Consider the following 12,143-nt stretch of genomic DNA (forward strand, 5'->3'; position numbering starts at 1 on the left):
AACCAGAGAAAGAAAAACACGATCCCTCATTGTGTGGGTGTGATTGATATCTCCTTGTAGGGATTTCTGAGGGGCTCATTTGGTGGCTGTTTCCTCAGCAGGACTCATCACTAGAATTGGTTGAAATGTGTAAATTTAAAGTTTTCTGTTATTTTATCAAAAAAAATGGAAAGCAAAAAGTTTTCAGGAAAAGTTTACAGTTTTGGTAAAAGCTTTACCAAAGAACTGAACATTTGTACCAGAAATCGTTTTTTTGAAAATTAAAACTTTTTGAAAATCAACGTTTCAGGTTTCTGTTTTACAATAAATGGGAAATTTCAACGAGAACCAAATAACCATAATTTCCCCCCAAAAGTTTTCTGCAAAAAAGTATATTTTGACCAGCTCTGGCCAGAATCCCTTCAAAACACACCCAAAGCTCTTGCTCACGGCGAATCATGATGGTGATTGCCCCCATAGCCACGGGTAGACATTAGGGTTACTATATTTTGAGCCTCCAAAAGGAGGACACTCCACGGGGCCCCGCCCCCAGCCCCGCCCCCGCCCCAACTCCACCCCTTCCCCAAAGTCCCCGCCCCAACTCCGCCCCCTCCCCTGCTTCCCGCGAACATTTGATTCGCGGGAAGCCTGAAGCAGGTAAGGAGGGTGTGGGGGGAGGAGGCGTGGCCCAGTCTGGCCCCCCCCAGCATCTCCAGCCTGGGTCGGCTCGGGCCCTGGGGTGCCGGCCCCGGGCCCGGCCCCCGGCCGAGCACCCCCGGCCCGCCCAGCACTGCCGGTCCCCGGCCCCTGGGCCCCCGGCCGAGCACCCCCAGCCCGCTCAGCACCCCCCGGCCCCGCCAGCCCCCGGCCCCCGGCCCCGCCGGCCCCCGGCCCCACCGGCCCCCGGCGCTCGGCACCGCCAGCCCCCGGCCCCCAGCGCCGCCGGCGCTCGGCACCGCCGGCCCCCGGCCCCCAGCGCCGCCGGCGCTCGGCACCGCCGGCCCCCGGCGCCCCCAGCCCCCGGCGCTCGGCGCCCCCGGCCCAGCACCGCCGGCCCCTGGCCCAGCACCGCCGGCCCCGCATGTCCCGATTTTCCCGGACATGTCCGGCTTTTTGGGATTTCCCCCCGGACGGGGATTTGGAGCCCAAAAATCCGGACATGTCCGGGAAAATCCGGACGTATGGTAACCCTAGTAGACATTCATCTGTCCTGCTTGGAGTGTGACCTTGCTCGTAGTCCTTGCAAGAAGAGGATGAAGTTTCCAGTGCTAACAAGGAATTATCCTATTGCATCCTACCTAACTGTGAGTTCTTTGTGGCAAGGTCTGATTCGGGGGCCTGGAGCACGTGACTTATGAGGAGAGGCTGAGGGAACTGGGATTGTTTAGTCTGCAGAAGAGAAGAATGAAGGAGGATTTGATAGCTGCTTTCAACTACCTGAAGTGGGGTTCCAAAGAGGATAGATCTAGACTGTTCTCAGTGGTACCAGATGACAGAACAAGGAATAATGGTCTCAAGTTGCAGTGGGGGAGGTTTAGGTTGGATATTAGGAAAAACTTTTTCACTAGGAGGGTGGTGAAGCACTGGAATGGGTTACCTAGGGAGGTGGTGGAATCTCCTTCCTTAGAGGTTTTTAAGGCCCGGCTTGACAAAGCCCTGGCTGGGGTGATTTAGTTGGGAATTGGTCCTGCTTTGAGCAGGGGGTTGGACTAGATGACCTCCTGAGGTCCCTTCCAGGCTTGATATTCTATGATTCTTTCTTACGTATCTGCACAGCACTTTGCACAGTGGGGCCCTGACCCTAGACTGGGGTTCCTAGGTTCTATCGCAATACAAGTAATAAATCAACATCATTTCCTTTTCAATAGCTTACAAACACAGTGGTGCAAAGACACAGCCACAGAGCTCAGGAACACCCTGCTGTATGATATGCCGGCTGGAAGGCATCAGCCTTATCTTTTCTACCGGTGTGGCTCCATCTCTGGGCCCTGGTGCTACTAACCTGCCCCCTTCCCCCTGTGACCTCTCCCTTTCCGACTCGCACTCCCTGGCTAAGGTGTTCTGGAGCCTGGGCTGCACGTGCCTCGAGGGAAGGTTAGAGTGAAGTGCGCTGGGCAGCTTCACTGGAGTGTGAATTTCAGGATCTTGTTTGCATTCATTACACTCCCATTAAAAACTGGCTGGCTCAGCCCTGGGCAGGACTGGTCTGAATGTGCAGCTGATCCTCTGTCTCTGGCAGCCTCTGGGAACACACTCCTGGCTGTGCACCTCAGGAGTGCTCGCCGGGACACAGCCAGGCAAGGGACTCCCTGGCATCTGTCTCCTCCCAGCCCCGGGCTCGCTCTCTGCATTCTCGCTCTGCCGTTGGTTTCTACCTGTGTGGTTTGCAATGGCTGAGGATAAAACTTTCCGCTACGGACTCATAGTGCTGGGCTTCTTCCTGGTGATGATTGGGATGTTCATCATGAGCGTGGACAAGCCCCAGGTCTACATCACCTTTTGCACCCTGGGGGTTTTAACCATAGCAGTGGGGATCACCTGGAGCATGTGTCAGTGCTACCCCAAGGTAGGGCCGAGTCTCTTATCTGCGCTTTCTGGCACAGGGGGGATACGGGCGGGGCATTGCAAGGCATCTTTGGGAGCCAAAAACCATCCACAGGTGCTTAACGATAGTAGCTGATGGCTTAAATTCCCATTGAGACAGCTAGCTGCCCTGCTGAGGGATAGGTGGTGCAATGCTTAAGGCACCAGACCAGGAGACATGGGTCCTATTCCCATCTCTGCTACTGACTCACTGTGCAGCCATGGGCAAGTAATTTAACTGCTCCATGCCTCAGTTTCCCCATCTGCAAAACGAGGATAGTGGTACTTACCCTTCGTTCCAAAGTGCTTTGAGACCCAGGAATGAAAAGTAATAAGTCTTAGTATCCACTAGTAATGATTGTGCAGTCACTGTAAGGCTTGGCCCAGCATTCCTTCTCTCCTTTGGCAGCTGATCTGTCACCAGTCGGTGCTTGTGGCTGGCTCTGGGATATTGCTGAGTGTATATGTTCCGTTGACTAGCTGGCAATTTCTCCTGGGTGTGTAATGCATTGCTTCCCTCGAGAGGGGCTTGGGAGCATCAAGGGGCTTCGGAAGATGCCCTCTGCCACAGCCAGGCAATTCAGACTAACTTTCAAACGGGCATTTAAAAGTTACCATAACTTTGGGTTGGTTTCAAAAAGAATACATGAAACAGCTGTGAGTGGAGCAGGGAAGCGAGGACAGACACTGCTTCTGCCTTACTTTCTCCACCTGGCCCATGGCACCTCCAGTTATCTCTGTGCATGGGGAGCAGACACTTTGCCACTGTCCACGGAAGGGGTTAGGGGGATTACTTCTAACTGGTGTTACAAAACTGTATACCCTTCCATCTCTTCAAAGTGCTCCTTAATACCTAAGAGGAGATGCCCCCTAAGGACACACACACTGTTTTTCTATCCCCAAAGAGCCTGCTTTCTGCCAGGTTTGGCTTTAACCCTTAGGATGCTAACACAGCTGAGGAGGCTGGCTGCCGTACCCGGAGAGTTACAGGTGCAGCAGGCACACGGGAAGCCGGACAGGGTGTCTTTCTTTTCTCTGATCCAGGGATAAAACCCCGTCAGGCTTTACTGAAAGCAGTGCCGACTTTCACCGGGCAGTGCAGTGAATCCCTGTTACTAATGAAAGAAGGAATCATTTAAAAGAAACTATCCTGTGTGTCCCAAGCCCTTTGCTATGCCTCTCAGTGACAGCTGCAGTGAAATCATTGCTGTGAAATGATGAACAGGAATCAAAGAATGAAGAAAGCCTTGATTCATTTCTCAGGGTCGTGGTTTGACCCCCAAAATCCACCTTGATAAGGATAAGGAGAGAGCCCCCTCCCCAACTTTCAGCCAGTGTCTTCACTGTCTGCTTTCCAAAGGGTTCCTTTTGCCTTCACAGGACTCTTGAAACAAGTTCTTTTGGGAGACATGTAACAGAGGGGCAGGCTGGTGCAGCAGAAATGTTTTCACGCAAGCAGCTTATTGAACAGATTCACGACACCGTGAAAGAAATTCGTAGAGTAGGGGAAGAACTGATCTTTTGCCTAAGGAACAACACAGCTGTGTAAGTGAAAGGTACAGGAGACAGCCAGGAAGGTGCTGGGAGGAGGAAGCGTTTACTTATTGCTCATCCATGGCTGATAGGTTTATATAAACTTGTTTTAAATTCAGTTTAGATTAAGGGAAAAAGAACCCCTAGACCCTGTTGAATCCATGCCCAACCCCCAACCCTTGACTTAGGTGGGTCATTAAAACCCCTTTCGGAAAATCTCCTGGTTAAAGAATGTTGATAGCGCAGTAAAACAATTTAACTCCCATCCTCTGAAGAAACATCAATCCAAGAACACTATTTTCCCACTGGAAACTCTAGGGTTATGTCTATAGTCTAGACTCCCTGAGCGATGCAGGGATACCGACCAAACTCCTGCTGTAGACAGCACTATGTCGACAGGAGGGCTTCTCCTGTCAATGTAGCTACCACCTCTTGCGGCGGTGGAGTACGGACAGCGACGGGAGGTCTCCTGTTGGCGTAGGTAACATCTGCACTGAGCAGTACAGCAGTGTCACTGCAGCACTGTATGTGTAGATAATCCCTCAGTGACGCAGTAGATCTGGGCCTATGACAGTGCATGTTGAGACACAGCATGGGGTGGGGGTGGGGGGGCAGAACTGGAGGTTATAGCACAATGAGCTGAAGGGTTCACCTGTGACAGGGATCCATCTCCAGAATTTTGTATTATACGGTGTCTTTAACTGCTGGCAATTAGGCCTTTTTAGTGTCACTGAGAGAGAGCTGTAAGCTACAGAGTTTGGATCTCGATCCAGACTTCCTGAAGGTTGGGGCGGGGGGGGGTGGAGGGGTTGGCTCTGGGGCTTTGGTTTGGCCCAGAATAGCGATAAAGGTCAGCCATGAAGTTTAGAACTAGATCCAGTCCTCAGAGTCTGTAGGGGCATGGATTGGGAATGCTGGGAATCCGACCCATTGGGCCCATCCTTTCCCAGATGATGTCTCCATTTCGGGACCACAGCCTCTGGGCTGCAATAATCCATTCAAATGTCCATCCCTCTCTGGGAAGAATCCTACCTCTCATCTCCCAGTGCTCTGGCCACCAAACATGGCTCCTGGAGGGAGGGGAAAAGCCGTGGAGCCCCCAGCTTCTCCTCAGACTGAAGTCCATGATGAAGCTCTGACTCACTTGAAGGGCCCCTTTGGGGAACGGCCTGCCTGTCTCTGAAGGGGCCTGCCTCCCCTCAAGATCTGCCATCGTTTCTGATGGTGCTGAGGGTGCCCAAGCTGCTGCTGGGATTTGTGCTTCAGAGCCTGCAGGGCCACCAGTTGGCCCAGTACAAGCACGCTCTCAGTTCCATTTGGAACGAGTTGGCATTTCTCTACCTGCCTCCTCTGTGTCTCAGAAGGCAGGATGCCCATTGTCATCCAGCAGGATGGCAGGACTGAGCACACTATTGGTGACATAATTAAGTCCCAACCCGGCCAGGCTTGAGGTTCTGAGCATGCTGCATGGACCACTGAACACTCCGGACCTTTCACGACTGAGCCCCTGTTGTGGTTCTTCTTATCAGCCGGAGTTTCCTGGCCAGGGGAGCAGCGTGCATAATGTCTGTTCTTTGTAAATGTGAGCTGGGGGCTTAGATACCTCTTCCTTGGCAGTGTTTTGGATGTAAAAATACCTACTGAAAGTGCCAATGAAGTGTGATGTCACCGCTGGGAAGGAGTTAATGATAGCCCCACGCCAGGGAAAACTCCTCCTCCGCTGCAGGAGATTCACCCTCTTTGTTCACATTCAGAGGAATGATTCATCCCTCTTTTTTTCCTCCCCCCAGATAACGTTTGTCCCCATGGAGACGGAGTCCGAGAAGTTCCTGTCACGCAAGCCTGCTGTTTCGATAGAAAATGAAATTCCGGAGAAGAGCTGGTATGTTGGAAAGACCCCAGGCTCCCAGCCTCAGCTCAACAGTTTGCAATCTGGTTTTTAATGAGCGCCTGAGCTTGTACACAAGGTTATCTGTGTGCCTCCGGGGACGAGGGCAGGGTCTGAAAACCCTGGCACGAGGGAAGGCTAAAAATATTTCATCTAAAAAAAATAAAAAAAATAGTAAGCTGAGGGGGGATAAAAAAGCAGCGGCTTGTCCTGGGACTGAGGGCTCCGTTTCCATGTTCTTTCAACCCTTGACTACATCGCTTCTCTCTGATGAGGCTGCCAACAGTGGTGTGGAGGAAGGGAGGGTGGTGTGACCTGAGCCTGCAGTCCTTTCCCAGCTAGACATCCCACTGATTTCAGGCCTTTCCCAGGCAAAATCCCCCACTGAAGTCCTTCTCTGCTGTTCTGATGGTGGGCCTATTCTAGTGCCTGTTGAGTGAGTGCCAAATCCTGCAGTCCTTTCCTAGCCAACCCCCCACTGAGCCCCCCACGTCAACCTGGCATCGACAGCAGCAGGGACGTACTGCAGGCTCTCTCAGTAGGAACTAGACTAAGACCAATAGTTAACGTCAATGCCTCTCAGCTGGGGGTGACTGTTGGTCACTACAGGCTGGCTCCAAACCTCCCCACCGTCTGGGGAGTTCAGATGTGGGGATCTGGGTGTGGCCCCTCTCTAGTACAAATCTGCTCGATGTGACACGAACATGCTGCTCTTCCCTTTTGTGGCAATTTATTCGTTTCCTTCTCAGCTAACGATAAAATTCCTGTGTCTAACCAGAAACTATTGGAATCCAGTTAAATTCTGCCATTTAATAGCGTCCCTTCCCCTCTTTTTCCCTCACCCCAGCTCCCAGACTCCCTACACCAGCCAGGAAGAAGCTAATGTCTATGAGAAAAGCCTGCCATCTTATGAACAGATCCAGAGGAAAGCAAAGGGCTCTATGGAGTGTCTGGGGATTCAAATGGCCCCACTCCTAGGTGACTGTGAGCTCAAGACAAGAGGATGTCCCCATCCCTTTGTACAGGCCAAGGCTGAGGTCCACAGGATCTCAGAGAACAATGGAGAAACCTACAGAGATCCAGCAACCCACGTGGTCACAGCAACCATCAGCAGGTAGGTGACCTTGAGGATCTGCTATAGAGGAATCCAAAGGGCAGTAAAGTTGCACTTATGGAGGTTCCCACATTACAGACATAACAATAGACAAAAAATAGGCAGCAGATACCGTGATCAAATCCTTCCAGCTAGATACATCTAACCGGAACATGCCTCCTGAGCTGCTGGATGCGCCAGGTACCCGTAAGCTCTTTGGGCGAGGGACTGTCTCTTTCTATGGGCATGTCTACACTGGGAAAAAATAACCCATGGCGCCGAGTCTCAGAACCTCGGGCTTGTGTTACAAACAGCAGTGTAGGTGTTCAGGGTCAGGCTGGAGCTCTGGCTCTGAGTCCCTCCCGCCCTCGCCAGGTTTCAGAGCCCAGGCTCCAGCCTGAACTCAAAACACCGACCCTGCTGTTTGTAGCCCTGGTGTGTGAGCCCGGATCCAGACCTCATGTGGGCATCCTGGGAGCGATTGCAATGTAAACAGTGCAATCCAGTGCAGGTAGGGTGCACGGCTGTGATGCTGGATGTTCTGGGCACATCCCAGGCCCATCAGGAGACTAGTGACATGTGACAGCAGCACAGCACGGGAGGTGGAGGTTCAGCAGCGAAAGGGTTATGGCAACTGGCTTCCTGCTTAACTGCTGTGGTTGTGAAGCCAGAGAGCTGCATGGGCCAGCAGGAACACGGTGCCTGGTGACTGGCAAACATCTCTGCAGGCAAATGATGGGGCATGAACTTGCTTGTCAGACGCTTCACACAGAGTTAAACATTTTAATATACAAAAGTTAAGAGGGAAGGTACTGTACATTTGGGGTCAGGCTTGGGTTATGAGGGATTACAGGTATCGGTTGTAAGGATGAAGAGATACATACATATCACATAACCAGCATAGACCCAGATTGGGGTGCGGGATTTTTTAGAGCATCAGTGGATAAGGGGGCTTGGGTATGCCACCCATGGAATGTATTAAGAGTCCAAGTCAGTATCAGTGTAGTGAATAAGTACATGGGTGGGGTGCGTCCCTTGGTTCGTCAGGGAAAGAAGTGGGTTATTTCCTTGGTCGGCGGTCTTGATTACTCAATGTGGTATTGACGGTGTCCTGTGAGGTGTTCCATAATTTAGGACACTCTGAGTTCACATGAGCCTAACTAGGTGCTGCAGCTTTCTCTCCTCTCCCAAACACAATTCAAGGCCAATGCAACGGGCTTTCTCTAGCCCCTTATATGAAAAACACAGCCCGGCCTCATGAGAATCTGAGCCAGCACCCACTGAAGTCAAAGGAAGGGGTGTTTTTTTGGAAAGGGGAAGATTTTCCAAATGCACCAAGGACAATTGGGCAGCCAGGTCCCCCTTTGTGCCTTTGAAAATCACCCCCTGCACGATTAACTGCAGGATGCCGGCCTTTCCTAACCTTCCTGGGGGATTGCAGGGTTTCATTTCCCTGCTTTAAAGCAAAAATAGGTCATTATTTCCCAAACCCTGATTGCCAATAGGGTTTGGGCCCCTTAGCATCCGAGCTGGGTCCTACATAGGGGTCCATAATGGCAGACCCCTGGATCACAGGGGCTCACAGGTGTTGAATATTATTTCAGTGCATATGTTCATTGAAATCATCATTAGACTGAACCCTGACTCTAGCTCCCCCTCTTGCTGTAATCAGAATTTAGATAATATTGATGATTAAAATTATGTTCTCTTTGGGAACTTTTAATCAAAGTTTGGCAAACTATTGTTTGTTTTTTTATCCAAATTATTTGTGGCAGACTGGATCAAATCACTTCCAAAATTTGATTAGGGAAGGCAACTTCCTTACACTGTTATATGTCTCAATAAACAAATGTCATTCCTCAGAGTAAATCCATGTTCCCAGTTCAGAGTTTCAGGCAAAGAGACACCTAACTACTTCTTCATTTAAAGACTTCAAGCAAGGCGTACAGATGCCATGGTGATGGGTGTAAGTAGCTGGATTAGAATGGTCAGAACAATAAATCCTGTCGATCCCTAAACTGCTTTACAAATGCTACTAACCGATTATATGAACTATTGATGTAGGAATCAGTTGCCACACCCCCTTGCTGGAATGCGGCCATCTCTGGGGTAGAACATGGTGGCTTTTTAACGTGTCCATAAGCAACACTATTCAACTGTTTAGGATGAGAGGTGAAGAGTATCTTAGCCAATTGAAATGACATGGGGAGGTTAACTGGGTCATTGCCTTCTGCTTAAGTGACATGCCCTTGGTCTGCTTAACTATTTCTGGATAATCAGTTAGTGGCTCACAGCAGGTCTATCTACTGGGTGATGAAAGGAGCTCTGAGCTCTCTATTCTCCATGAACCACTGGCAGGAGAGCCACCGGAGTCTGATTATGCCTGTGCCAGGATTTACAGCAAGGAGACTGTCAAAGGACACCGTGAACTGTGCAAGTTCTCCTTGGAAGCTGCTGCACAGCAGATGAAGGAGAGGAGGAGGGATGGGCAGGTGGGCTCTTCTGAAGGTACCAAAATGGAGAGATTAGGCTCCCTATGTGTACAGTGTCAGAGCCTCACCTGACTAGTGGCAGCTGAGATCCACAATGGGGAGGGGAAATAAACAGAACAACATCATTATGAAAACCAGGCACAAGTCAGCTAGTGAAAGGAACACCATGAACCCAGCTTGATTTACTGTAAACCCCATGGCCAAAAACACAAAACAGGGAAACAACAGCACAGAAACCAGCCAGTAAATGAATCCATGCCCTTCAATGTACCTTTATGCCATTTTCAGCCCATCAGAGAGGTCCCACAGTGCAGCGCCGCTGGCTTCCTTCCCGGAGGACACTGACCTTCCCTCTTCTGAGGGATCCACCTCCAGCAGCCCGTTTCTGGGGGGATCCACCAACTCACTGAGGAATCCGCTCCCATCACAGGGGCACATCCAGAAGCCCAGGTCTGAGCTTCCTCGCTATGAAGATTTTGCCCTGATTGATTCACCGCTGGCAGAAGGGTGGCGTCCAAGCCAGGAGCAAACACCAGCCCTACCCCAGAACTACTTGTCTGGGGCTGCCTCAGCAAGACAGTTTGCATTGGTCTCAGGTCCTGGCTCAAAGGCAGCAGAGTCAGGAGGGAGACAGAGTGTGGAAGAGGATGACATGTATTATGGGTTAAAAGAGGGGCCAGAGAATTTACTGATAGTGGATGATTTTGTCTTTGAGCCAGACACCTAACCCTGGAGAGGGGAAAGTGACAGTCAGAGACAGGCCCAGGTTGCAGAGCTCAAGTGCTTCTCAGTATCCCCAGTGCCTCACAGATCAGCCCTGCTCAGACGGGGGGTTGGGGGCAGCTTGCTGGGAGGCCACAGCCAGCTGCAGGGTTTGCGGCTGTTCGGGCAGGTCCTGGCTCCTGGGAATGCGCTGGTTTGTAGGGGGAAGATAGGATGTTTGGAACATTAAAACAAGGTCTGATTCATTACTGAAAACACAGCCTGTCTCCCAATCATCTGTAGAACACGACAGTTTGGAGAGCTTTCGGAGAGCAGTGAATGCCCCACGGGCCAGTACTCTGCATTCACTTCCCCCTCTCCTGTACATATTTAGCGGCTGGCCCACCTGACATGGAGGCTGCAATCCTCCATGCCGTGGGTACTGGGGGTCCATTGGCATCAATTAACAGGCCTCCTCCCTGCACCCACGGAGCCATGTTTTAAAAGAGGGAGATGTCGTTTGGGCCCATAAAACGTGCACCTGTAATTTTGTTCCTAAGCCCCAGCCAGTTGCACTACAACGCTCAGAATCCGGGCACCAGTCTGTTTGGGCCCACCACTCGGTCTTTGGGCCCTGAGTTAATGGGAACAAATGTTACGGGTATCCAACCAAACGGGCGGCCAGGGCTCAGGCTGGCTGAAAATGTAAACTCCAATGTCCAAGAAAGAACGCAATGGTTTTTTCGTTTGCCCAATGAAAATAATTAGGTAAATAAGGTACTCAGAAAAGTGGGCCCTTACTCCAGGCAGGGTTATCCAGGCCTACAAGTGGCTGATCACCTGGACGTTGCGGGGTGGAATATGGGTCCCTGGTATTACCTGTGATAGTCCAGGTCTGTGCTGCCTAGGTGCTGGGGAGCCGTTGTCTCTGCATATCCCCAAGAGGCTTCCCAGCAAGGGGGGAGGGATAGCTCAGTGGTTTGATCATTAGCCTGCTAAACCCAGGGTTGTGAGTTCAATCTTTGAGGGGGCCACTTAGGGATCTGGGGCAAAATCAGTACTTGGTCCTGCTAGTGAAGGCAGGAGGCTGGACTCAATGACCTTTCGAGGTCCCTTCCGGTTCTAGGATATAGGATATCTCCATAAATTTAAGATCTGTGGATTTGGCCGGCGTCAGTCTCCATAATCCAAATCTCTTCCCCAAGAGCATTCAGTGCAAGTACCATGTGGAGATGGGAAACCCTGAGCCCCTCATGCAGGTTTTTCTGTAGAAGGCAGCAATCTAGGGTGCAGTCATGCTGCACCATGCAAACTATGGCCCAGATACTGCAAAGGCTTACACATATTTGGCTTTCAGCCTGGGAGCAGTCCCATTGTCTTGACAAGGACTGTCGATGCAAACAGAGTTCAGCACACGCGTGAGCCTTGGCAGGATCAGGGCCAGATCACGTGCTTAGGAAGGGAGGAGGAGACTAACTTCTCTGATTGCCTACCTAGAAACTAGTCCTGCTGTCTCAAAGTGTATGCACCCCTGGTGGACTTCACAAAGCATAGATGTGTCAAAGCTTTTTTCTAATCATAAAAGCCCCCCAGAATTCAATTAGTACCAATACAAGGGATCCTGAATGCTATTTTGCTATAGTTTCCAGGTTAAAAGGCACTTCAGCTGAGAACGTCCCGCTCCTTAACTCCTCACCTCCACTGGCGGCCGTGATGTGGGGGGAGGAGTTCTTTAGGTGAGAGGCAATCAAGCAGAATGCAGCTCACGTGCGGTCAGCTCCTTGCCTCTGAGGAACCACTTCATGCGCCGACAGATGCCTCGTGGGGTCAGCGGGGCAGAAAATCTGGAGTGACTCATGTCAATTTCAGGATC

General features: G+C 51.2%; 1 protein-coding gene across 1 annotated transcript; it reads left to right on the forward strand.

Annotated features, from left to right (window-relative positions):
• Positions 1-2,178: 2,178 nt before the first annotated feature.
• Positions 2,179-10,550, forward strand: BSND (barttin CLCNK type accessory subunit beta). Its single transcript, XM_005284940.4, has 4 exons — positions 2,179-2,545; positions 5,886-5,977; positions 6,831-7,097; positions 9,857-10,550. The coding sequence occupies exons 1-4, from the start codon at positions 2,369-2,371 to the stop codon at positions 10,293-10,295; spliced, it is 975 nt and encodes a 324-aa protein (XP_005284997.1). The 5' UTR covers positions 2,179-2,368; the 3' UTR covers positions 10,296-10,550.
• Positions 10,551-12,143: the final 1,593 nt, after the last annotated feature.

This window comes from Chrysemys picta, chromosome 8 (assembly GCF_011386835.1).
Source record: "Chrysemys picta bellii isolate R12L10 chromosome 8, ASM1138683v2, whole genome shotgun sequence".
Classification (NCBI taxonomy): domain Eukaryota; kingdom Metazoa; phylum Chordata; order Testudines; family Emydidae; genus Chrysemys; species Chrysemys picta.